Below are 27,766 nucleotides of genomic sequence, written 5' to 3' on the forward strand. Positions count from 1 at the left end.
TAGGTCTGTGTCTTCTTCAATTGCACAAAAAAATGGTTTATTGAGAAAGTCTTTTAAGATTTTTGGTGATCAATCTATTCTGAAAAAAGTGTTTTAATTCTTTAATTCTACCTTGTTTTAAGTATTGTTCTCCTGTCTGGCGTTCAGCTGCTGATTCTCATCTTAATTTATTGGACAGAAACTTACGGTCTATTAAATTTCTTATTCCTGATCTAGATATTAATCTTTGGCACCGTCGTTCAATTAGTTCATTATGCATGTTGCATAAGATTTTTCATAACTCTGACCATCCATTACGTTCAGATCTCCCTGGACAATTCTATCCTGTTTGTAATACTAGGCAGGCAGTTAATTCTAATAGCCAGGCCTTCTCCATCACGAGGCTCAATACTACGCAGTACTCTAGAAGTTTTATTCCAGCTGTTACCAAGTTGTGGAATGATCTTCCTAATCGGGTAGTTGGATCAGTAGAACTTCAAAAGTTCAAAGTTGGAGCAAATGTTTTTATGTTGACCAGGCTGACATGAGTCTTATTTTATAGTTTATATATGACATATTTGTTTTTGACATTGTTAATAGTTTATATATGACATATCTATTTTGACGTTTTGACTGTTTTTAGAATGATTTATTATTTTTTTCTCATCATTTATTTATTTCCTTTCCTCACTGGGCTATTTTTCCCTATTGGAGCCCTTGGGCATATAGCATCTTGCTTTTCCAAATAGGGTTGTAGCTTGGCTAATAATAATAATAATAATAATAATAATAATAATAATAATAATAATAATAATAATAATAATAATAAATGAATACGTCGGGATTACTTTAGGTTGAATATCTAATAATCAAAACAGCGTCATTATTGTGAGATCAAAGAGGAAAGTAAAGAATGAGGTAAATAATTTTAATAAGTTTCTTGATTGTGGTTCGAGGAAGATTAAAAGGAAAGCATCAACTCTAAAGCCTATGCCTTTCATTCATTAAAGGAATAGCCTCAGTGAGAGTGTTAGGATCTCATAATAATACTTCTCACCCTCTGGATACTTAAATCACTTCTCACCAAAGTCAGTTTCTCTTAATAAGAACAAAAGGAAATGGAACACCATTGTAGAAATCATGATTACCATAAAAGAGATCACTCTAGTCTGGATGTTATATGTCTAAGCTCAATAACCAGCAATGGAGAAAATATCAGCCACAACGAGTGCCATAAAAAAGATTGCCATAGGATGGTATGAATTATTATAATCCTCATTCATCGTTTAGAAAGTTGATAGTGTAGACCTCTCCATAAGGCTTCAGTTACGCGAATAGTGTAGACCTCTCTAACAAGGAAATTAGCCTAGTGAAATAAGGAAATGAATAAACTATATATAAGAAGTAATGAATATGAATATAGAGTATTTCAAGATAAGTGAGAACGTTAAAATAGATCTGGCTTAAATAAATGTTGAAGAGAGACATGAACTGTTCAACATAAAAAAACACTTTTTACAGAAGTTCACAAACTCGAGTGCGAGATCAGGAAGATCATTCCACAATCTGATCAGAGCTGGAATAAAACTTTTAGAACACTATAGTACAGTATATAATATTGAGTCTTATGATGAAGAAGGTATCAACAGGATTAACATAATTGAAATAGCTATGCCTGCAAATAAACATAATGAATGGCATTTGCTAAGTACTACCAAGAAATATCTCTTAACATTGAACTTATTTCACATTTTACCTTATTTCTACAAGAATTACTTTTATATTTTCAGTCGATCTTACATGCAACTTCCTTAAACCATAAAGTCTTATTCTCCCCATGTAGTATCATATGCTATGATAACTTATTCTATCGTTTTCAGCAAAAAGAATGGTTTAAATAGCTTTAGAATATGAAAACAAAGATGTTACCGAGATTTAGAAGTGGCCAAGTGAGTCGTCACTAAAGCGAGTCCTACTTTCTACCATGAATTTTGAAGAAGTTGACTGTAAACAAATATATTGTGGGGAATTTGTATTGCTTGCGTTGCTAGATTTCATTAGATACTTTTCACTTCTGACTGCAGATCAATAAAGGGATAAAAACTGCCTACTTATACTGTAAGTGATACAAATTCATTTGTGCCTAAGCTGTACCTTGGTTTTTAGGTGATCTTGCTTATTTTTTTTCAGTTTTGACTAAGGGCTAGAGTGCGGAGAATGTTTATTGAACTTTATTCTTAATGTAGAGCAGTAGGATGCTCTTTTGCCTGATAATGTTGCTTTTGTTACTTAATCATTATGTTATGATCATGTAAAAACAACTGATTTTTAGAATTTATTTTATTAGAGTTGTATCTTCCCATATAGCTAACAAACATACTGTATGTTCTATGCTGTATATATCATGTTGAATTTATAACTGCAGGACATAAGTTCATGAAAATCATATTTTTGTGAAGATATAATCTTTTAGGTGTAGTTTATAGGCTTTTTTATCCTTAGGTTAAGCTATTGTTGTCAATTGGACTATATTATTAATTTTACCTCCTGTACAAACAGTTCAGGCAGAATTGGGGAACTGTTGTTTTTGACAAAGGAAAAATCTTAAAGAAGGCAATTACAACAACATGATAGTGAAAATGTTCAATTGTTCCTATGTTAATACTACCTTCCATCCTTTTCATTTAAAATAAGTCCAAGCCAAGCTGGAACAAAGAAACCAATGGCTAAAACACCTTTTGAAAGGAAAAGTAAAAAGCATTATAAAGATTAATGATTAATAAAAGATGACGCCAATGAATGAATGCAGTACAGTACTGTATAAACACATGAAATAAATATACTGTCGTGGAGAAATGTAAAAGATGAGACGCAAACACTTACGTGGTAGACAAGACCATATATTTCATCCAGATCTGAAACAAGATAGTGCTGGGTATGCACAGTACAATTAGTTTGCCCCACACCAGCATACTCAGGCATGAGTGATGCCAAAAAACTTTTTTTTTTCCTCCCTCCTCTCAGCCATAATTCATTGTTTCTTCTGTGGTTTCTCCTCGTGTAGAAAACTAAGGAAAAGGTTGACAACTGTAAATCAGCGCATAGTTCCAGTTGTTTGGATGTGAATATCTCCCCCAGTTAGGGATTCACATCTGTGCAGCTGTGAGATGCCTTTACTTGATTTATCAGTTGCCAACGGTGATGTAGGCTTATGACCTCTGATCATTCCATGAATATTTTCTGTGAGTACTATAAGAGAAGCTCTGTCTTCTTCCAGAACTGTCCGTCCCAGTGTTAGTGTCAGTGCCAGTGTCTCTAGTGTGTGTTCCCAGTGCTCCCCTTGTGTCTGTGACCACAGTGGTATTGGATCCTAGTGAGAATTCCCTTTTGTTGCCCATCGCAGGGAGCACCAAAATTATTGGCTTTTCAGACTCAGACAGCTCTAGGATTAGTGGAGACTGTTTCATCTGGTAATGGGATGAAGAGGAGACCTTGCTTTATTTAATTATCATTTACCAGTTCAAACTCATCTTCCTCCTCTTTCTCTTCTTCTTTCTTTGACAATTTTTCTCTTCAGAAGATGATGGATGTCAAGTCCAAGAAGGCCTCTTGTAAATACTTCAGTTGGGTTTCTAGGGACTGCCTCTCTCCCCAGACAAAGGTGTTGGTACCCATGGAAAATTTCAAGTGTTAATGATGAAATTTATCTTGAAACTGCTTAGTGTTAGGTACTTAATGATCAGCCATAAGGGTGGCAATGAATTGATTTTGATTCTAAGTACAAATCCTGAATTTGACAGGAATATATACAGCAGATTTGGAATGAAATTTTATTTCACCTCTTTATAGCTGAAAGTTTTAAGTCAACATTTGACCTTTAATTTTACCCAGTGTTACTATTTTAATCCTTGGTGGGCAAAAGTATTATCATAAAAAAAATTTCCCTATGGGTCTGTGATCCTGTTGTAGATTGAATTTGATATTAAAGGGTTTACAGCATTTGACTTATTTCACTAAAGGAAAATCAAGAGTGTTAGTGATAGAATTATAAAAAATTGTCATGTGTTACATACTTAGCAATCAGCTGTAATGGTGGAGATGGGTTGCTTGCAATTCGAAGTACAAATCCTGAATTCAACAGGATGAAATACTATATCAACTTATATCTCTCTTTATAGCTGAATGGGCTAAATTAAATACATTGCCTTTATTTCTACTTAGAACTAAGGTTTAAATCCTTGGCCATGCAGAAGTATATACAAAACAAACTTTCATACGGTCCTGTGATCCCATACCAGAGATTTTTAAATATTAAACTTAGCCGGTGAATATATAAATAGCTGACGTCTCCGACGGCCCGACAGATTCCAAAAAACTCGCGAGCGATCACCATGAAGGTTGCGGGTGTGCCCACCAGCGCCGACTATCGGCCAGATACCGCATATACTTCTCAACCACTCCAGTTCTTCTCTGTCGGTGTCACCGACAACATTGGTTCCGCTCGCTCTAGACCTCGAGTTTTCTACCGAATTGGTGAAGTACTTTGTTTTGGGTTTTATTGGCTTTTGCTGTGTTGGTGTGTTCCTTCAATAAAACTCTTGAAACCTTTTTTGCTTTTTGTTTTTTGTTGATGAACTTGGCTTTCCTTTGGATTTTCTCTGGTTTTTCATAATGGCTGACCCTTCTCCTGTATATCGCAAATGTGCGAAAGATTGTAACAAACGTCTTCAGAAAGCCTCTATCGACCCCCATACTGTTTGTGCTAATTGCCGGGGTAAATCCTGCCAATTAGGAGATCGGTGTGAGGAGTGCGTGGTTTTGTCGGAATTCGAGTGGTTAGAGTATGAAAAGTATACTCGTAAGCTCGAAAGAGATAGGGTGAGGAGAAGCTCATCTAGATCTTTAGAATTTTCCTCCTCCCATGCCCCTGAACCTAATCCTTCCCCTGTAGTGGTAGTTTCTGAACCCCCTATTAGCACTCATGAACCTTCAATGGGCGATATGTTTTTAGCTATTCAAGCATTAGGTGAGAAGGTTGAAACCTTGGCCTCGGACAGGAACCAGCTTATGTCCGATGTTAAGTTGTTAAAGAGTCAAAGTGGTAAAGTAGAAAATCAAAGTGGTAAAGTGGAAAGTGCGCAAAATGTGTTTAGTGTTGCGACCAAGGGTTCGTCTGTTCGTGCTTGTCGCTCCCCTAGTCCGAGACCTCTTTCAGGCTCCCCTGCACCAGGGAGAAGGAATGTCGTAGGACTTAAGGGAGTGAGAGGTGTAAACCGACGTACAGACGTTCCCTCTATGGTATCAGACGTTTCTCATCAAGAACGTCCTTACCATAAGACGGAGGAGACTAAGTTCTCCTCGTCTTCCGACGACTTGCCGCATAAGAAACCTTGGCGTAAGGTTTCTAGACCCTTAAAGCGCAAGTCAGTCCCTTCAGGACAGGTCCAGCGTCCTGGCTGTAGCCATTGGGGCAGCTCTGACCACTTTCAGTCATCGGATGGCTGTTCGCCTGTTAAGCGAAAGCGTGACACGGAGTCCGAGGGTCTCGGTAGGTGCGATGATTTGCATGCACAGACGTTACCGACGTCACGGCCCGTTCCGACTCCCGTTGACCCGAAGTGGGTGGTCCTGCGGGACATGCAGTCTAAACTTTCCTCTTTCATGGAGGTTTACGAGCATGAGCAGGTTCGTAAAGATCCTTTGCTTGCGGTTCGCCAGCCCGACAAGCGTGACTCTGGCCTTCAGCCGCCTAAACGAGTGTTTTCTCGTCCTTATGATGTTAGCGCTAACGTTTCTAGTCCTGTTAAACGCGATTCTGATCGTGTTCCTCGTTATTCACGTCAGTCACGTGACGTGGAACCCCTTTTGCCGCAGTCTCAAGGTGACGTTCAGCAGCTGTCGCCGCAGCCCCGCACTGACGTTCGTTGGCCGACTCCGTTGCCCCGACGTGACATTGAACGTCTGTCACCGCAGTCGGGTGTAGTTTTTCCTGCTCAGACCCTGCAGTCAATGCAGTCTCGACGTGATGTCGAACGGCAATCTACGCAGGCTGTTGTTGTTTGTCAGTCACAAGACTTTCAGTCTTTGCAGCCTCGGCGTGACGTCGTTACCTCAGCTGTTGCTGCGGCTCCGTCGCATGTTGACATAGCCTGTCAAGCGTTGCCTCCTCGGCAGGTCTCTCCGTATCGCGAGACTCGGCAGTTGTCGGACAAAGTTCCGTCGGATGAGGAAGTCGTTGATCCCCTTCCAACTGATATTCCTTTGGGGACTCTTTCGGATGGAGAGGAACCTAAGGTTGCTCAGCCCTCTCTTGATTTTAAGAAGATCATGCTTATTCTTAAGGACCTTTTTCCTGATCATTTTGTGTCTGCTGCTCCTCGTTCGCCCCCATCGGAGTTCACGCTGGGCCTAGCTTCTTCGACTCCGTCGTTCACAAAGTTAGTGCTCTGTCGCTCTTCTAAGAGAGCTTTGCGTTTATTGGGCGACTGGTTAATGACCAGGAGGAATTTGGGGAAGTCAGCTTTTGCTTTTCCCCCTTTCAAACTGGCTTCTCGTGCGAGCGTCTGGTATGACACGGGAGAAGTTCTCGGCTTGGGAATACCTGCCTCTGCCCAGGGAGACTTCTCAAGCCTCGTAGACTCTCCTCGTCGTCTGGCCATGAGACGCTCGAAGGTTTGCTGGTCCTCTTCAGACCTAGATCATCTCCTCAAAGGAAGACCTAGATCATCTCCTCAAAGGAATTTATCGGGCCTTTGAAGTTTTCAACTTTTTGGATTGGTCGCTGGGAGCCTTGAGTAGGAAGATCTCGTCAGCAGACCGTGATGTCTCTGTTCAAATTATGTCCTGCATGGACAAGGCTATTAGAGATGGCTCTAATGAACTCGCTGCTACTTTTACAGCAGGAGTTCTTAAGAAGAGGGAGACTCTTTGTTCTTTCCTGTCTGCAGGTGTCACTCCTTGTCAAAGGTCAGAACTACTCTTTGCGCCATTGTCTTCTGCCCTGTTCCCGCAGCAGCTGATTAGAGATATCGCAGCGTCTCTTGTACAGAAGGATACTCATGATTTGATGGCCACGTCTGCGCGTAAGGCTGTACCTTCGTCCTCTTATGTCAACAGACCTAAATTTGATACTCCAGCGACAAGGTTTATCCCGCCCTTTCGTGGCAGAGCTCCCAGTAAGGGAGGCTCTCGTGCCGATAGTAAGAGGGGTAAGAAGAGAGGATCTAAGTCCTCCCGTGGCAGAGTCTGACTGCCCACGTCCTCAGACACCAGTAGGGGCCAGATTGACCAACTTCTGGCAGGCCTGGGAGAAGAGGGGTGCAGACCGGGAGTCTGTTTTGTTGCTAAAGGAGGGTTACAAAATCCCTTTTGTACGGAGACCTCCTCTAGTAAACGATCCGATAGACCTCTCTCCCAGGTATCGAGAGGAGTCGAAGAGACAGGCATTACATCTGCAGGTGTCTCAGTTGTTAGAGAAGGGGGCGGTGGTGAAAGTCTCGGACCTTCAATCCCCAGGTTTTTACAACCGTCTCTTCCTAGTTCCAAAGCTCACAGGAGGTTGGAGGCCAGTGCTGGATGTCAGTGCTCTCAACGTTTTTGTTGTCAAAACAAAGTTTACGATGGAGACCACCAAATCCGTTCTAGCAGCAGTCAGAGAGGGAGACTGGATGGTCTCTCTCGACTTGCAGGATGCGTACTTCCACATTCCGATACACCCAGACTCTCAGCCGTATCTAAGGTTTGTATACAGGAATGTGGTGTACCAATTCCGAGCACTGTGCTTCGGCCTCAGCCCTGCTCCTCTTGTTTTTACGAGGCTCATGAGAAATGTAGCAAAGTTCCTACATTTGTCGGGGATCAGAGCCTCCCTGTACCTGGACGACTGGTTACTCAGAGCGTCGTCCCGTCATCGCTGTCTGCAGGACCTACAGTGGACTTTGGATCTTGCGAAGGAGTTGAGCCTATTGGTGAACATAGAGAAGTCTCAGCTGACTCCCTCCCAAACGATTCTCTATTTGGGGATGGAGATACAGAGTCTAGCTTTTCGGGCTTTTCCGTCTGCCAACAGGATCGAGCAAGCTTTGCTCAAAGTCCGTCTCATGCTAGAGAAAGACCGTTGCTCTGTGAGAAGCTGGATGAGCCTCCTAGGGACGCTTTCATCCCTGGAACAGTTCATCTCTCTAGGGAGACTACACCTACGCCCTCTCCAGTTCCATTTAGACTCCCATTGGAACAAGGAGAAAACTTTGGAGGTGGTCTCAATTCCGATCTCCGAACCAGTTAAGACTTGCCTGGCCTGGTGGGACAGCAATATAAGACTTCGAGAAGGTCTGTCTCTGGCAGTCAAGAACCCAAACCATGTGTTATTTTCAGACGCGTCGGATTTGGGTTGGGGGGCGACTCTGGACAGTCTGGAATGCTCGGGTCTTTGGGCGGCAGACCAGAGGAGCCTTCACATCAACTGCAAGGAGCTGTTGGCAGTCCATTTAGCACTGACGAGTTTCGAGAGTCTGCTTCGAAACAAGGTGGTAGAAGTGAATGCAGACAATACCACGGCCTTGGCTTACATCTCCAAGCAAGGAGGCACTCACTCCCACGCTCTTTTCGTCATTGCAAGGGACCTCCTCATTTGGTCAAAAGATCGAAACATCTCGCTTTTGACGAGGTTCATCCAAGGGAAGTTGAACGTCTTGGCGGACTGTCTCAGTCGGAGAGGTCAGGTGATCCCTACAGAGGGGACCCTCCACAAGGATGTGTGCAAGAGTCTTTGGATGACTTGGGGTCAACCCACCATCGATCTCTTTGCGACCTCGCTGACCAAAAGGCTCCCGACTTATTGCTCTCCAGTCCCAGATCCAGAGGCGGCCCACATAGATGCCTTTCTGTTGGACTGGTCTCACCTGGACGCTTACGCCTTTCCACCGTTCAAGATCCTCAACAAGGTGTTGCAGAAGTTTGCCTCTCACGAAGGGACCAGGTTGACGTTGGTTGCTCCCCTCTGGCCCGCGAGAGAGTGGTTCACAGAGGTACTTCTATGGCTGGTAGACGTCCCAAGGAGTCTGCCTTTGCGGATGGATCTCTTACGGCAGCCTCACATAAAGAGACTTCTTCAAAGTCTCCCCGCGCTTCGTCTGACTGCCTTCAGACTATCGAAAGACTCTCAAGAGCTCGAGGATTTTCGAAGGAGGCAGCTAGAGCGATCGCGAGGGCTAAAAGGTCCTCTACCATCAAGATCTACCAGTCGAAGTGGGAGGTATTTAGAGATTGGTGCAAGTCCTCCTCTATTTCCTCCTCCAGTACCTCTGTAGCGCAGATTGCGGATTTTCTCCTGTATCTGAGAAACGGTCGCTCCCTCTCTGCATCCACCATTAAAGGCTACAGAAGTATGTTGGCTTCTGTTTTCAGGCATAGAGGCTTGGATCTTTCGAATAACAAAGATCTCCAAGACCTCCTTAAGTCTTTCGAGACCTCTAAGGAGCGTCGTATTTCAACTCCTGCTTGGAACTTAGACGTGGTCCTACAGTTCCTAATGTCAGACAGGTTTGAGCCTTTAAATTCAGCCTCCCTGAAGGATCTTACCCTCAAGACACTTTTTTTGGTTAGCTTGGCTTCGGCTAAAAGGGTCAGTGAGATCCATGCTTTTAGTAAGAACATCGGCTTCTCGACAAATAAAGCTATATGTTCTCTTCAACTTGGTTTTTTGGCCAAGAACGAACTTCCGTCTCGTCCTTGGCCTAAATCTTTTGAAATACCTAGTCTTTCGGAGATCGTAGGTAATGAAGTTGAAAGAGTGCTGTGCCCCGTTAGAGCTCTTAAGTTTTACTTATCTAGAACTAAACCAATACAGTACGAGGTTGTTCTGAGGCTTTATGGTGCTCCGTTAAGAAGCCCTCATTGCCCATGTCTAAGAATGCGTTATCTTACTTTGTTAGACTTTTAATCCGGGAGGCACATTCTCATTTAAGTGAGAAGGATCGTAGTTTGCTTAAGGTCAAGGCTCACGAAGTGAGAGCGATAGCAACTTCGGTGGCTTTTAAGCAAAATAGATCCCTTCGAAGTATTATGGACGAGCAAGTCGGTGTTCGCTTCATTTTACTTGAAAGACGTCCAGAATCTTTATGAGGACTGCTACACACTGGGTCCATTCGTTGCAGCGAGTGCAGTAGTGGGTGAGGGTTCTACCACTACATTCCCTTAATCCCAATATCCTTTTAATCTTCTCTTGAAATGTTTTTAATCTTGTCTTGGGTTGTATGGAAGACTAGGAAGTCTTTCGCAATCTTTTTGGTTTGGCGGGGGGTCAAATATTGTTTCTTGAGAGCGCCCAGATTAAGGGTTTTGATGAGGTCCTGTTATAGGGGTGTTCGCCCTTGATACTTCAGCTCCTGGGAGTCTTTCAGCATCCTGAGAGGATGGCTGGGCTTCGTGAGGAAAGCGGACTAATGAGGCAGAGTAATTATCAGAGTCAGCTTCCTTACCAGGTACCTATACTTAAGTTTGTTTTTATGAAATATTTGTCAAAATCTCTTGAGCATATACGCCTTTATTGTGATAATACTGGTCTCTACCCACCACCATGGGTGTGAATCAACTATTTATATATTCACCGGCTAAGTTTAATGTTTAAAAATGATATTTTTATTATAAAATAAATTTTTGAATATACTTACCCGGTGAATATATAATATTAAAGGCCCTCCCTTCCTCCCCGATGGAGACCCTGCGGACTGAGAAGAACTGGAGTGGTTGAGAAGTATATGCGGTATCTGGCCGATAGTCGGCGCTGGTGGGCACACCCGCAACCTTCATGGCGATCGCTCGCGAGTTTTTTGGAATCTGTCGGGCCGTCGGAGACGTCAGCTATTTATATATTCACCGGGTAAGTATATTCAAAAATTTATTTTATAAGGAAAATATCATAATTTGATTTTTTCCGTAACTCGAATACAAATCAATGCTATTTATTGGGGTATGCTTAAAGGACGACCCATTAAGATTTAACGAGAGCTAATTACCCATCCTGCTAGTTAGCGGTGGTATAGGGGATAGCTAGCTATCCCTCCCACTCACACCCTTGTGAGTGTGCTTTACTTTGCTTTTGGCTCATATGGAGCCCCTATCCCACCTAGCAGTAGAAATAGTGAGATGGGCCGAAGCCTGCTCGGTACCGCTATTAGTCCACTTCATTCCAGGCAAGAGGAATGTGCTCGTCGACAATCTGAGCAGAGCATCTCAGATAGTGGGTACCAAATAGTCTTTGGATCATCTAGTAGCCAACAAAGTCCAGACTTTAAGGGGTTCTCCGACTATGGATCTGTTTGCAACGACTCTGAACTTCAGGCTCCCATTGTACTACTCCCCAGTCCTAGACCCTGAGGCGCTCTGGCAAGATGCATTCTAATAATGGTGGGACAACATTGACGTTTACGCCTTTTTCCCCCTTTCTGTCTGATGAGAAGGGTACTCAACAAGGCCAGAACATTGGTCAACCTCTCAGTGACTCGGCTCCGCCATGGCATTATACGGGATGGTTTCCAGACCTTTTGCAGATCATGACAGAGCCTCCAAAAGAACTCCCTTCACAACACGATCTACTCAGACAACCACATGTCAACATCTACCACAAAGCTGTAGCTTCACTACGACATTACGCCTGGAGACTATCTAGTATCTCCTCATTCAGAGAGGATTTTCGCAACAAGTTGCAAAGAGGATGTCTGGATATCTGCGGAAGTTCTCAGTGGCAGTCTACCAGGCAAAGGAACATCTGTGGTTGATGTAGTGGAAGGGGTATCTCTCCACTCGATGCCACTATTCCAGCAATAGCAGAGTTCCTTGTGTATTTGCGGGAGGAAATGTTCCTTTTAGTTTCGGCAGTGAAAGGCTATCGCTCAGTCTTAAGCCTCGCCTTCAAACTAAAAGGAATGGACATCTCCTCATCGCTAGAACTTTCCTTACTCATATGGCGATACAAACTTACCTGTCTTCAGTCAGAAGTGAGCCCTCCCCCTTGGAATGTGGTTCGAGTTCTCCAGTCTCTAAAGAGGCCTCCCTACAGACCATTACACCAGGCAACAGATCACCCCATGACTTGGAAGACGATGTTCCTGCTCGCCTTGGCCTTGCCAAAATGAGTAAGTGATCTGCATTGTCTCTCATATGACATCGCCCATTCAAGGGGATGGGGAGAGGTAACATTCAGCTTTGTCCCTGAGTTTGTTGTCAAGACTCAGAATCTCTAGGTGTCGGTTCGTAGATTCGACTCCTTCCGGATTTTGAGTCTTCGTTCTGTAACAGATGACCCTGATCACCTCTTACTCTGCCCAGTGAGGAGTTTGAGGCTGTACCTTAAGAGAACAGTCGCAGCCCGTCCTCGTGTGCCTGCACTCTTCGTCAGCACAGGAAGGACCAAGAGGAGGGTCACCAAGAACACAATATCAGCATGGATTTCCAAGGTCTTAAACCATGCACTGAAGTCTCCGCTCCGTAAGTGACAATCCAGATCATCTGTTACTGTGCTGAGTGAGGAGTTTGAGGCTCTACCACAAGAGAACGGCAGCAGCCCACCTCACGGTGCCTTCGCTTTTCGTCAGCAGCGCGAGAAACAAGAGGAGGTCACCAATAACACCATCTCTGCATGGATTTGCAGAGTCATCAATCACGCTCCGAATCCAGATCCTCTTCCTACACGTTGACCCAGACCTCACGATGTCAGAGGCATAGCTACATCCCTGGCCTTAAAAAGAAAATTACTCTGTGATGCAGGTTCTACAAGCAGGTTCTACAAGCAGTTTTAGTCTGTGTAAAGTAAAAGAAAAGGAATGACTGGCTCTCTTCTTTTCTTCATCCTCCCCTTTCTAAGGAAAAGCAGCATCCAGGGTTCTCTACATAAGCTGGCCTCAACCACTGCAGGTAAACCATATCTCCCTTGTGGACCTAGTATTGTGTCAATACTGTTACGTTTCCATACCGCGTGCGTAGGCCGCAGACCGTGCGTAACAAGGGTTAGCGAGGTGTTAGGGTCTCTATTTTTGGTACTAACTTACTCATAAAAAGGAGACCGTGGGTAAAGCCAAAAAGCGAGATTGGCAGGGATGTCCACCCTTTTAATGGGCGAGTAACTCCTATAAGTAGCATAGATTTGTTTTCCAGTTACGGAACAAATGACAAATTTGGAAATAATTTGGTTGTTTTCCTAACGATACAAACCTTTAGCTATCTGTACAAACTTACTCGCTAACCCTGTCCCCCTTGAAGTCCTACCTCCAAGCAAAGTGAAGCACAGTCACAGGTGTGTGAGTGGAAGGGGTAGCTAGCTAACCCCCTTAACCCCCCCCCCCCAACTAGTGGGATGGGTAGTTAACCCGTGCTAAATTTTAATGCTTGTCCTTTCACTTTGCCAAAAGTATACCCCTATAAATAGCTAAAGGTTTGTATCCTTAGGAAAAATACAATTTACAGTATTTCAAAATTGTTCATATTAAAGAGAATTTTAAAAGATGTTTACCCTTATTTCTACTAAGAGCTAAGGTTCAAATCCTTGGCCATGCAGTACTACCATATATGTATGGTAGTAGGTTGGCCAAGGCACCAGCCACCTGTTGAGATACTACCGCTGGAGAGTTATGTTATTGGGTCCTTTGACTGGCTAGTCAGTACTACATTGAATCCCTTTCTCTGGTTACAGCTCATTTCATCTTTGTGGACACATACACTGAATAGCCTTGCCTATTCTTTACACATTCTCCTCTTTCCTCATTCACTTGACAACACTGAAATTACCAAACAATTCTTCTTCTCTCAAGAGGGTAACTACTGCACTGTAATTGTTCAGTAGCTACTTTTCTTTTGGTAAGGGTAGAAGAGAGTCTTTAGCTATGGTAAGCAGTTCTTCTAGGAGAAGGACACTCCAAAATCAAACCATTGTTCCCTAGTCTTGGGTAGTGTTATAGCCTCTGTATCATGGTCTTCCACTGTCTTCGGTTAGAGATCTCTTGCGTGAGGGTAGACTCGGGCACACTATTCTATTTTATTTTTCTCCCTATTCTTATTTTAAAGTTTTTATCCTCTTGTTATTTTCAAGGTTTTATAGTTTACATATGAAAGATTTATCTTAATGTTATTATTCTTCTTAAACTTCTCTAGTGGTTTTTTCCTGTTTCCTTTCCTCACTGGGTTATTTTCCCTGTTAGAGCCCTTGGGCTTATAGGATCCTGCATTTTGAACAAATGTTGTAGCTTAGCAAGTAATAATACATACATATATATATATACATATATATATATATATATATATATATATATATATATATATATATATATATATATATATATATATATATATATGATATTAAATTTGTTTGAATGTATTTATGTATACTAACTTAAGAAAAGGGATTGCACATATTTTGATTGTCCATGTTTGACTTGCACTTAAAAATGCATAAGTTTTTATAAGTAATGGATATGCTGTACAGTGTATAGATAAGTTTTAGAATTGTCAAAAAAGGTTACATTTTCCAAAAATAAAAAGTTGGAAAAGGATGGAAATGGGAATTAAGAATGTGTTTGAAATACTTTTCAGGTACCATCATGAATTCAGATTCATCAGCAAAATCTCCAGCATGGATTCGTCCTGAAGATGTTATGAGAGTCAGGAAATTAAAAGCTAAACGAAAAGCTTTGCAGGCTCGTATGATTAGCTCTACAAATACACTGCAGATATTGGCCCCAGTGCATGGACAAGTTAATGATTCCTTGAGTCAAGGTGTAAAGAGACGGAACCCTTTCAAGTAAGTATAAATTCACTGGATGTATTTTATTCAGCAAGTAATAATGGAGTTTCTTTTGTGATGAACAGTGTTTATATATAAAATTGAAATTATTTTGATGAATCTTAAATCTAGGTGACTTTGCTTATAGTTATATTTATGAAGCGGGAACTTTCAACGTGTAATAAATAGAAAAAGAGATATACCCTATCCTTTTAGGTTCACCAGCGTTGTATCACCTACCCAGTTATTTCAAAGCCTTTCTTTCATTCTTCAGGTGTTCACGTAGGTGTCCACCTCAGTGTTAAGCTTGGGCTGCCTGCAATGGCCCTTTGCCCTTGATATATTATGATCAGGGAAGTCTGATTACTCTCCCTAGCAAAGGAAAAATACCTGGACATACTGTTTGATTGAGAATTTCCTATTATATACTAGTATCAGTAAACTCAGAGGTAGCGTTTCATTTTCTGATCAGTTGGAACATTAGAACCACTCATGACAGCAAGGAAGAGATCTAGAGAAGAGGTGTTTATTCTCTTTTTCGTCCTCTAACAGCTCTCCATTTCCCTAGTTTTTCTTTTTCAGAAATTCTTTTCAGAAGTTGAAAGTAATAGTAGTAGTCACAAAGGAGGTCCATGTAGAAAGTTCATTAGGACTAAGCATGCACTTTTCTCCTTTGGAAGAGACTGACAGTGTTTTGTCAGGTGAGCTGTAAACCAGTTAATGGTGAGCATTGCTCCTACCTTCATCCTTCCTATCATGACATAAAGGACTACCCTTGCTCTTGATGAGCTGCTCTCCCTCTTCCAGAGCCTCTGATATTCAGTTCTTATCCTTTGACTGGTTCTTTCAGAATTGGTCGAATGAATGTGAGTTTGAAATGATGGTTTTCTCCTCGGATACAGGTAAAAGGTCTTAATCGGGGTCTTTCACCAATTTTTTCCCCACCTTCTCCATTCCTACAGGGAATAGTAGGAGTATCCTTGCTGATAGAGAACCTCTCTCTTCTGTCAGGAGGAAGTAAGGGAGCTTACCCACTGAGCATTTCGTTGGTATTCCTTCAAGTGGAGTTTGACCCAGGCTTGACAGATTCATTGTGGCAATAGTTGCTGGTGAGCTATCCCTCAAGCACCGATCTCCAGTACTTTAGGCCAAGAAAGAGTAGGTTATAAGCTGTCCTTGAAGTCTTTCTCCTCTCTTCTGTGAGGGGGGGGGGGGGGGGGCAAAGCTCACCCTGTGACCGTTTCCTAGAACTCAGTCAGCCAATCTGTGAGCTTGGTATAGTAGATCTTCTGACCTACCGGCAGCCAGTAATGGCCCTTCCAGTATTGAATACCTGCCTTATCTAAGGAGAGTAAAACATTTTGTTCACAGCCATGGTTATTTCTTTGGGACACACTTGGGTGGCCCAAGTCAAGTGATATCCTATTCTGCTGGCTCTCAGGTAGGACCCCAGAGACATTTTGTGGACATTCTCAACAAGGGAAGTTGTAGAAAACGTAGCTCTTCGGCCAGCACCTTTAATAGATCCTAAAATCCTTGTTGTCAAAGAATTTTCTCAGTAGAGTTGAATTGCTGTTTTGCGAGGAACCTAAATGGTCTTGCCTACCTGGAAACTTAAATCCTATGGTAGGATGGTCCTCATCCTAAGCAGTGGTATATTTAATACACCACCTGTGAACCTGAGGAGGGCATTATAGGATCCTATTTCCCAAGACTCTCTCTTTGCATAAGCAAGAAGTGGGAGGTATGAAAGCTTTGTCAATATGTTAACCCCGTTGCTTGGGGATTATAGTACATTCATAGTTCATCAAACGTCATGAAGACCCTGTTCCTTCTTGAACCAATTCTTACTACAGATATTTGACTTAAAGGCACTCAGCTGTGCTACTTTACTGGATTTTCTTTCTCTTAAATTTTGCACACTCCTTGCAACATTAGCAGGGCATGAAGGAAGTGCCTAAACAGTATTCCTTTTGGCTCTTTAAGCCTTCTGATGACAGTGACACCTGTGGCCAGAGTAGGCCTGTCAGTTTACTTTGTACTGAAGATAGTGTCTGAGAATTTCAGACTATCTTCACCTCTGTACATTTAGGACTTTGCCCACAGACCTCGGGATATCTGTCCTTTGAGTTCTGTGGTAGTTGTGTAACTCTAATAGGTCTTGCATGGGACAATTATGCATGTTGTCTAAGGTAACACGGTAGGTGTAAGATACAAAGAAAAGTGGAATGACTGACCCTTCTACCTTTTCTTGTTCTCGTCTCAAGTGAATGAGGTACAGTATAGTAGTTGCAACCATTAAATGCTGGTCGGATGATTCAGGCTAGTCAGTTAATTGGTGTAGTGCCTATCAGATTAAGTTCTGCTTAGAAGAAAATCCTCCATTCTGTTTATAAGGTGGAGGATGAATTGGTGTCTTCCATTCCTATTTGTCTTGATGCTCTGGTCCAGCACTTCTGACGTTAGGGAGACTAATAGAGATATAGGTGCTACGTGACCTAGTGCATGTACAAACTTTCCGTTAAGTCAATACTGGCCAAGGCCCTAACAGTTTATATCCTTATGTATCACTGTTAGGAAGTGGCTGAAGTCAACTTCCTTAAGCTTCGTACAGGACCAGGAATGATGATATGTCTGTTGAATAAAAGAACTTTCCAGTCTGGTTCTAGGGTAATACTTCCTTCCTAGGATGTGTCTCCTATTTAAACAATGATGGCTTTTTATTTGTGTAGGAACAAATCATAAATATTTCTAGTAATGATAGTTTGTATTTTTTCTAACACTCCATTCGAACCCTTTCACTTTTTATATGGAATATACTTTTGGGGAAGCTGGAAACTAACCACTCACCACTAGATTGGGAGGTAGAACTGGCCACCCCGCTCAGACACACACACACACACACACACGCACACACACACAAACACACACCTGTGCTATATTGTCACCTTTGCGTTTGGCTCGGTGGAGTGCAGACTTAGTTTCTCTCTCTGCTGTTAACAAACTGACTTTTGACTTAATTGGCTTTTTCTTTTCAGGTGTACTTGGATTTTTGTGGATCTCATCATGCGGGTTTGTCCTGGTCGTGAGGGTCCCGAATACGGCACATTCATGTCCGCCTTTGACACTGATCCCCATTCCCTTTAGCTTGTAGAGGTCACTCTTATAAGCAGGATTCACCTTGTAATGAGTGTCACGAGTGGCCTTTCTCCCAGTAGGTGAGATTTGGAAGGTGGCAGAAGAAGTCCAAAAGGGATTCTTCTCCTTCAGGGTCTTCCTCGAAGGTGAAGAAACCTCATCTTCCTTCTCCAGAGGCTTGATCCCTCCACGGTGACTCTGCCTGCTTGATTTCCTCCAGAGGACGGTTTGGTAAGAGCTATGGCCCCTTGACCCCCGGACAATCCTTGGCCTTACAGGACGCTGCCGCTTCCCCTTTGTCTGTTGATGATGTTTGTCAACTCTGGCCTTCCATAGGGATTTTGGGTCTCCCTTCGAACGAATGGCTTTTGTAGATAATTCAGTTAGGGGTTCAGAGGAAGCTCAAAACTACTTCCTCTGAGGTTGACTTTGGTCCTCCTCTCCGAGACTCTGAAGGTTATGCTCCGGCAGAGTCTATTACCCTTACCTGTAACCACCCTCGCACCTGGTTGTTCACCCTTTGTTCATTTCGCTTTGGTATATGAACAAGAGCAACTGCAGACTAGTTTTCCTCAGAGTTTCCAGTCAAGAAAGCCAAATGCGGCCAACCCAGACTCTGACATTGGTCTGTCTCGTCAGCTCGCAGATTACGACGCATTCCCTCAGCCTGAGTATGCTCAACAAGCTGAAGTGTGATGCACAGAGCTGTTCCTCTCAGAGGTGAGCACCTCTCTTATTTGCAAGTGAGACTTCCCTCTCCTGAGTGGTCGCTTCCACAGGGTTTTAGAAAACGTGTGCTAGACTCATCCATGCCTCTTTCCAGCACTTCAGAGCAAGTTGACGAGGTGGTTCGGAGTTTGTGTTTCGTCTCAGTCCCCCCAATCATGTCCGTAGGACACATCAAGAGAACATTCCTAGCTTTGTTAAGCCAGGACCTTCAGGCCCTGTGCTTGGAGTTTTCTCATCTCCAGGGAAAGGACCCACTCTTCCAGCTCTGCACAAGCACACAGGATCTCATTATTCCTTCTGTGATTCCTAATGCTGAAGCGCTTAAGTATGCTCATCAAGCTCCTGCTGGAGCGTTGGTGAGTGTTCGTGCCTTGCCACATGTAGCTTCGGCTAATCGGCAATTAGGCCCTAGTTTAGCGAGAAAGTCATGCATCCATCTACCAAATGAGGTACGAGGGCGAGCTCTTCTTGCTGACAAAGGTCTACGGGATACCTTAGGTTCACAGTTACAGTCTCATAGAGAGCTGCATGCAAGTGCTACTTCGGTAGTGCATGCATTCTCTGCTTTGGCAGTGCTAGATCATGGTGAGGGGAATGCTATCCTATGATCATCACCTGTTTGCCTGGAATGGAGAGTGCATGCACACATCATGGAAAGAGCTACTGCTGTAGCTCACCCCCAAACACCTGTTTGCTCAGGTAAAGCAGTATGTGATAGCACTCCTGTGCATTTACCATTGGTAACTCACACTTGTTCTCCCTCCAAGCAACAACAGCTTATCAACGATTTTTACCGAACGCTCGTTCATTTTTGCTCATCTAGGGATTCTTCCATTCAAGTTCCTGAGCACGATTGCTCCCATAGATAGTGCTTCTGCAGGTGTGTGTTGGTTTACGAAAGTTACCCCATGATTCCATGACTTGGTTAAGGCAGTCCAGGAAGTGGTTTCTGGTCCTAGCCAGGTACCACCAGTTGGTCAAGCACTTCCAGCTTACCTAAGGCGGGTACTCTCCGACTACTTCTCGAAGTATCAGACTCCTCAGGAAACGTCTCCTCCATCCGACCTGAGATGGAGGAGCTCCTTCCCCAGAAAGGCTCCTTTGCCTTCTGTTCCTACTGTACTCCTTTTCCACTTCAACAGTCATCAAGTTACCAGAAATATCGAGACTCTAAGACTACAAACATAGGCCTAGATCTGAAGTTGAGAGACTGTGAAATACTGTATTCCAGTCATTCCTCAAAAGAGGAGGAGACGACAAAGGCAAGGAACACCTCCCCCTGGGGATACGATACACCCCAGAACTAGCAGAGACTCGAGTCTTTAAGGGATGGTTATTGGTTATCATCGATCAAAATTATCCAAACCGAACAATTCGCTCCACTATTAGTAACTGCGAATCCCTGGAGGCTTTTAAGCCGACGCAAACTAGGAGGAGGAATCCATCCTTATCTCTCGCTGGTTTCACACCTCTGCCGTGAGAAAAGGATACTAAGACTCTCCCTATGAACTTGGCTTCAAAGGCTGAAGCACCTGACCAATGGAAAGGCATTCCTGGTTCAGTTTTAACCTCAGAGAGACCTGAGAAAAGGGGTCTTCTTCCGAGGTCTTGGGACCCTACTAGATCTTGCTTGAGAGTACACTTGACCACACTATTCTATCTACCCCTCTCACTCACACCTGTGACTGTAACTCACTTTACTTGTAGCTCGGGGAGAGAGACATCTCTTGGTCTTTTGACTTTTTAATCTTATGCTTTTTCTTTTATTCAGTATACTGTATATGAAAACATTCTTTAAGTTTTATATATATTTGAAGCTTTCTTTATAATGAATGTTGCTGTTTGTGTGACAGCGTAGTGCGGCAGGTTCTCAAGGGCGGAGAACCTTCTCTTACATCCTTCCTCCCTTAGACACCGGATATCCTGTAGGTGGGTGACCTTCCGAGTGACTTGGCTGCCTCCACAGGGGAGTCGTTATCGTTTGGATAATCTCCGTTCGGATGTTAATGTCACCCTCCCCCCATGTGTTCTTAGAGGGAATCTCCTTGCGGCCTTCACAGAGGTTGACTTCGGTCTTGCTCTTTCTCACTGACAACGCCGCTCACTTTACATGGGCAGCCGGCATATCCTCTGCATATCCTTTCCCGTTCATGGGTTAGGTTGTGCTTCTGAATGGTTTTCTTCATTAATTAAGTGAAATCATGACTTTGTAATTTAACTTCTCAGCTTCGACTCTGCACTCCCTCTTGGAATGATGGTTCTACGTCCTTTCTTGCCGGTGGAGGGTGCGCATGACCTTAACTTGTCCGCTCCCCCTCGGGGAACCCCCTTCCCGCCGGAGTATTGAGTGGTTCTCCCGAGTAGTTTGTTTTGAGAGCTGAATTAATTAATTGTAATTCTTGTTTTGTTACAGTTTTTACGCTGCCGTTTTCCCTCTCCCGTCAATTCGACTGGGGAAGGGAGTGTGCAGTCCCTAATTTGTTTGTTCTCTCGGGGGACACTTTTCCCGTCCGTGGATTAGGTGCTCCTCCCGAGGGAGTTTTTTTGTTGCATAATTTGTTTTTATTTTTCCTTTGTTAACGATGCCGTACTTCTTCGGTCGGCTAAGATAGCTGACGTAGAAGAATAGTGCCCTTCGTTCCTGTGGAACCTGCTGTCACTGCGCCATCACTTTCCTATTCTGATATACCCGTGGCAGCTCCTGATCAGCCCGCCACTCGCCAGCTCCTGATCAGCCTGCCACTTGCCAGCTTGTCAGTAGTTTTCGGCTGCTCGTCTGTCCCCTTTTCATCGTTCACCTTTTCGTTGTTTACCAATGACTCGCCACTCTCCAAAAGCGGAAGGTAGATGACATTGTGGCGGGATGTAAACAAACACAACCCCCCCACACCCTTAATCACTCTACTTCCAAAATATCCCACAACACAAACTTTCCCCTTACTTTACTTTAAACTAGACTCTTGGACAGAAGGAAAATGAAAACAAAACATAGCCTTAAAACTATATTAACGCAACCAAAAGCAAAAATTCTGCATTCAAAATAAGCTTAACATATAAACCACCAACAACCAAAATAATTACACGTAAAACAAATCATTACATTCATAAATATACCAAAAAAAAACCGTATCACCATTCAAATAAAAAAAACCCTAACACTTAAAATTAACACACCCAAAACCAATATTTGTTTATGAGTGGAACTCTTTATCCACACACACGTGACACACCAAAACCAATATTTGTTTATGTGTGGACGTCGTTGTCCACACAAGGGCCAACAGTCCTTTTCGGCCAAAGCCACAACTCCCTGGCAGACGCAACACTGGCACAATCTGCTATAACTGCCTCACTTAATTTGGCAGTCTAAATCGTCATCATCATCATCATCATCCTCATCAGTAACAGCAATCGAAATCGTAATTGTAATAAACAGGCCAGGTCGTCAACAGTTGATCAATCCACTAGAGCATTCTAAACACAAGTTCCTTAAGTAAGCCAGGTCATCAATAGTCAAATTCAAATAAATCTTCTCCCCAAAGGAGGAATCGCGGCCTGCCAAAATAAAAAAAGAAAAACACTTATGAACCCTCCTAACTAACTTAACTATCGCACTATAATCAAAGATAAACAATAAACTTTCTATCATTCACGAACGCGCCTAACAAAAATGAATATAAACAGTACTTACTCAGAACATAAAAACACTAATCAGCCGGCTTCCGAAGAACAAAAAAATGCAGAACCGACTCCTTCTATCGTTCGAGATCCAATGCTTTCGCCCAAGACATTCATCACCACCCTATCCTAGCTAAAAAGGTAAACAAACAACCTCAATTATACCAACAATCTTTCCAACTTCAAACAATCATTCGCTAATTACCCTTTTTCTTCAGCGCGCACCGCGGACACACAAAACACGCACACCCAAACGCACATACACACATACTCTCTCGCGCACGCGCGATCTAATAAAACTAAAGCAAATGAAATTCTCTCTCTCTCTCTCTCTCTCTGACAAAACTAAAGCAAATAAACACTTTCTTTCTTTCTCTCCTCTCCTCTCTCTCTCTCTCTCTCTCTCTCTCTCTCTCTCCTCTCTCTCTCTCTCTCTCTCACACACAAAACTAAGCAAATAAACACTTTCTCTTGCGGTTTGACAAAACTTGAGTAAATAAACACCCACACTCACTCACTCACTCTCTCTCTCTCTCTCTCTCTCTCTCTCTCTCTCTCTCTCTCTCTCTCTCTCTCTCTCTCTCTCTCTCTCTCTCTCTCTCTCTAATGACAAAGCTAAAGCAAATAAAATGTCTCTATTTAACAATACTAAAACAACACTCTCTCTCTCTCTCTTCTCTCTCTCTCTCTCTCTCTCTCTCTCTCCTCTCTCTCTCTCTCTCTCTCTCTCTCTGTGACAAAACTAAAGCCAATACTGTAAACACTCTCTCTCTCTCTCTCTCTCTCTCTCTCTCTTCTCTCTCTCTCTCTCTCTCTCTCTCTCTCTTCTGACAAAACTTAAATAAACACACTCACACTCTCTCTCTCTCTCTCTCTCTCTCTCTCTCGATTTGGCAAATAAAAAAAATAAATTAAAATAAAATTAATCCTCCACATTCCTCCCCCCTTACTTTGCCAAATCCTCACACAAAACTTACCTATTTTCTCATAACCCAGTCGCAATCAGGAACAGGGCCACGGCTTCGGGTAACTGGGCCTTCATATACCTGCACTCTCTCATTCACTTCTTCCGTGTCGTTTTCATTCAACGTACTATTACGATTCCCGTCTATGCTCTGCTCGTCTAAGATATCATTCACTATTTCATCTACCTCAGTTTCATCTGGCCCGAAAATCCCACTAATTTCTGTCAACAATTCATCCATTACATCTAAACCATTTTCTACTTTAACAAAAGAATCATTCATACTGCTTATCATTCTCCTATCTTTCATTCTCGTGTCCGTCATACGTTCTCTTGCCTCATCTAACGAAAAACCACACACACTATAAGTATCATTCCTACTCATCCAAGTTTCATCTGTATTAATACATTTATCTTCCATACTCACCTGTACATTTACACCCTTGTCCTGCTTATTCTGATTCCCGCCTACAACTACAAAATTTTCCCGCCTTTTATCCCCAGTAAAATTCTCAGACTTCTTTTTCCTTCCATACTCTACTAACACCAATTGCTTATCTTCTAAACCTAATGCCTCACACATACTCGGTTCATACTTGTTCGTTTTTAGCCATTTAGTCATACCATTCTCCTGAATATATCTTGGTACCTCCTTCCATTTCCGCAACTGATTGTGGTGTGCCCTAACCTTTTCCACACTACCATCCACACTTACTTTACCTAAAACATAACTCAACCCACTAGAACCAACATCTAACACCTCATATGGACCTTCAAACTTATCACGTACCTTATTGACATTCATTCTTCCTTTTTCAATTACTTCTTTTAACACTTTCTCTCCCACTTTGTAGCTTTCAAATCTCTCATTTGCTTTCTTCCAAACATCTCTATCATTCTCGGACACACTCAATCTCGGTCTTACTATCTTTTCAAAATTCAACACAAACTTACACGGAGACATACCAGTACTCTTGTGCACCGTCGCATTATACGCCCACAACGCACGCCCAACATATAAATCCCAATCATTATCACATGTACTCATCATCCGCAAAATTTCTGTCAAGGTTCTTACCGTCCTTTCAGCCAAACCATTCGCACTTGGCATATACGGAGTCGAATACACATGTTCAATGCCCCATTCTCTCAACATCTGCTCAAACTCCCATCCAACAAACTCCGGACCATTGTCACTTAACATTTTTGCAGGCTTACACACACTCATCGGCAACATCACTTGACTTACCATTCTCGCTACAGTCTCACTTCTTTTATTCTTGATGGGTACTGCATATGCAAACTTACTCATATGATCGACCATGACAATCATTCCCACATGTCTTCTCGCAGTCACAGGCAACGAAACACAATCAATCACAAACATCTCAAATGGCTCTTTCATACGTAACCTCAGAACAGGCGGACTTGCATGCATGCTCTGATACTTCCCCTTCTGACAGTCCTCACAAGTGGTCGCTACATCCCTACAAATTTGACTCAACCCAGGCGTAAACAACCTCTCTCGCATGCACTCCCACAATTTATTCTTCCCCATATGCCCATACCTGTCATGCACTACCATACACATACTTACAGCTGCATGCATTGGAAATACAGGAACATATATATCTTCATCCATTCCCCTATGCAAAAAATACACAATATTCTTACAAACAATAAATCTTTTAACAACTTTCTTATACGCTTCCAAATCACACGGCCATTCTTCCACCCTAATACCATTTAAAATACATTCACGTAACCTATTTATTTCGAAACATTCACCTTGCATTTCTTCCACCTCTTCTTTGCTCAACAAATCATCTTCACTCTTTGCAATATCAATCATGCCAACAAAATTCGCCATGAATACACTATTATCCTCAATTACTATTACCTTACAGCCATTCTTTGAAAGCAAACCCCTACCAACATCAACTGACACATGGTGCAACCTCAAAAAATCTATTCCCATCAAAAAACAACTAGGCATTTCATTCTCTCCCATTACAATAAAATTATGTTCAACTTCCATACTCCCTAGTTTCACCTTCAACCTCACTTCTTCCCAAACAAGTAAACTTCCCTGACCTATTCCATGGATTCTCACACTCGTACACTGTCTTTTCACTTCCCAATTGTACCTCTCAATTTCCCTGATAACCGACTCATTTACTAATGACACTTGAGCACCCGTATCAATTAAACTACAATATTCATTCTCATTTATATTCACATATGTCATCATCCTTCCTTTTACACCATGCATACATACATTTACTCTCCTTTCAATTCTGTCACTCACTTCACCAATATGTTCATCATCATGTTCACTGTCCTCTATACCCCCATATCTTAGATTAAGGTCACTTGCACCATTATCCTTCTCACTCAACAATTTGCAACATTCCTCCTTACATTGAATCCTCAAAATATATTCCCTATCATTCTCCTTACATGCCCTATATTCCATCGGTCGATTCCATCCAAAATACAAATACACAGTTACACCATACAACATACTTACCACCATTAATATCTTTGATAATACTTCCCCTTCTAGTACACTACTCTCCTCCTCATATACCATTTCTTTTGACACTTCATTCATCACCCTTCTTTTAAGCTCGCTTACGCTACCTGGTATTTCCGTATTTAACCCCTCTTCTATTAACTTACTTAAACCCATTAGGATACACTTATACACCATATCTTCCCCTTCATAACTCTGCTCCACAACTAAACCTTCAGGCAACCTTTCAGAATTCTGATTACTCTCTTTATCTTCCATCCTCCCATGCATCCTCGACATCGCATCCGCTATCACATTCTTATTTCCCGGTACATATTCTAACCTAAAATCAAATTCATTCAAATCCTCTATGGTCCTAGCAACCCTTGCATTCACACACTCTTTCCTTATCATATACACTAGGGGGCTGATGGTCAGTACGCACAATGAATTTTACACCATACAAAAATACTTTCAATGCTTTCACACAAAATCGTATTGCAGCCAATTCCCTGTCAATCGTCGAATACTTCCGCTCAGCTTTATAAACGCTTTTACTAACATACGCTATTACTCTCAATTGCTCTTCTCCATTTACTCTCTGCATTTGAACCAAACAACCACCCATACTAACCCCACTCGCATCCGTATACAACTCTAGCATACTCGCATTTTCACTGTAGTCTGAGAAATGCCAAAGTGACGTCTTTCGCGGCCCTCTCTCCTTCAACCTTTCAAACGCTTCTATCATCCGATCATCCCTATTTTAAATTTTTGTACTATTCCTTTTACCCGTCCATTCATTCAAAGGCTTCCCTATACCTGAACAATCTCTAACAAACTTGCGCCCAAACTCAACCAAACCAAGAAAACCTCGCAACTCACGCACAGTCCGGGGACGTGGAAATTCTCGCACCTTATTCACAAACTTGTCACTCTTCCTTATACCAGATTCACCCCACTACATGCCCAAGAAATTCCACCTCCCCTGGACAACCATGTACACTTCTCAAGCTTAATTTTCACACCAACTTCAAATAACCGCCTCAACACTGCCTCAAGCAACCGCATATGTTCCTCAACAGTCTCGCTCGCAATCAGAATATCATCTATAAAAACAGTCACCTTCTGTCGATCGAAACCAGCCAATACAACATTCATCGCTCTTTGGAAGGCAGCCAGGCGCATTAGCAAGACCAAAACTCAACCTTTTTAAATTGAAAGTGACAATTCGTAACTTGAAAATGCGGTAATGGGCCTGCTCCCCTCTGCTAGAGGCATCTGATAATAGCCCCGCACCAAATCTAATTTAGTAAAAACTTTCATTCCATGCATCTTATAAACACAATCAGACACCACATTCATTGGAAAACGTTCTTTAACAGTCACCTCATTCACCTTCCTATAATCAATACACATACGTAAACTTCCATCAGGCTTTCGTACAGGGACAATAGGGCTATTCCAGGCACTCTCACTCCTTTCTATTACACCCATACGCTCTAATTCCTGACACTGCTCCTCTATCTCCTTGGCAATAGGCGGAGAAAAATGCCTGGGACGCTGATATATGGGGGTATCATCACTGAGAACTATTTTAAATTCTGGCAGGTCTGACCCCCCCACAATCATCGTCACCGAGACTCATAACTCTCCGTTTATCCCATAACATCTTAAGCAATCGTTCCCTTTCGACCTCACTTATACTCTCATCTAACTTAATTCTTCCTTTCAACGTATCGTAATCCCAATCGTCATCGTTCTTTACCTTACCAGCCATTACCTGTCTCGCTTTAACATATCTTCCATCCTCTACATTGATCAGTGTATACATACATCCCATGCAATCGCCCTCACGTATTCCACGTACTCTCTTCCTCCTAACACTCGGCAACAACCTTACATACACCTGGGGTTCCTGCATATTCATAACACCATCATATATATACGCACTTGTTTTCACCAAATTACCTGCTTCCATACCTTCCAC

At 42.6% G+C, this 27,766-nt stretch overlaps 1 protein-coding gene across 1 annotated transcript in view; it reads left to right on the forward strand.

Moving 5' to 3' along the window:
- Positions 1-1,964: 1,964 nt before the first annotated feature.
- The window catches only part of LOC137631721 (protein downstream neighbor of son homolog), a 131,148-nt gene continuing 105,346 nt past the window's right edge, over positions 1,965-27,766 (forward strand). Inside the window, exons 1-2 of the mRNA XM_068363607.1 lie at positions 1,965-2,097; positions 14,563-14,770. Coding sequence (XP_068219708.1) covers positions 14,571-14,770 — 200 coding nt within the window. The 5' untranslated portion in view covers positions 1,965-2,097; positions 14,563-14,570. The remainder of the gene's footprint in view (positions 2,098-14,562; positions 14,771-27,766) is intronic.

Source organism: Palaemon carinicauda, chromosome 40 (assembly GCF_036898095.1).
Source record: "Palaemon carinicauda isolate YSFRI2023 chromosome 40, ASM3689809v2, whole genome shotgun sequence".
Lineage (NCBI taxonomy): Eukaryota > Metazoa > Arthropoda > Malacostraca > Decapoda > Palaemonidae > Palaemon > Palaemon carinicauda.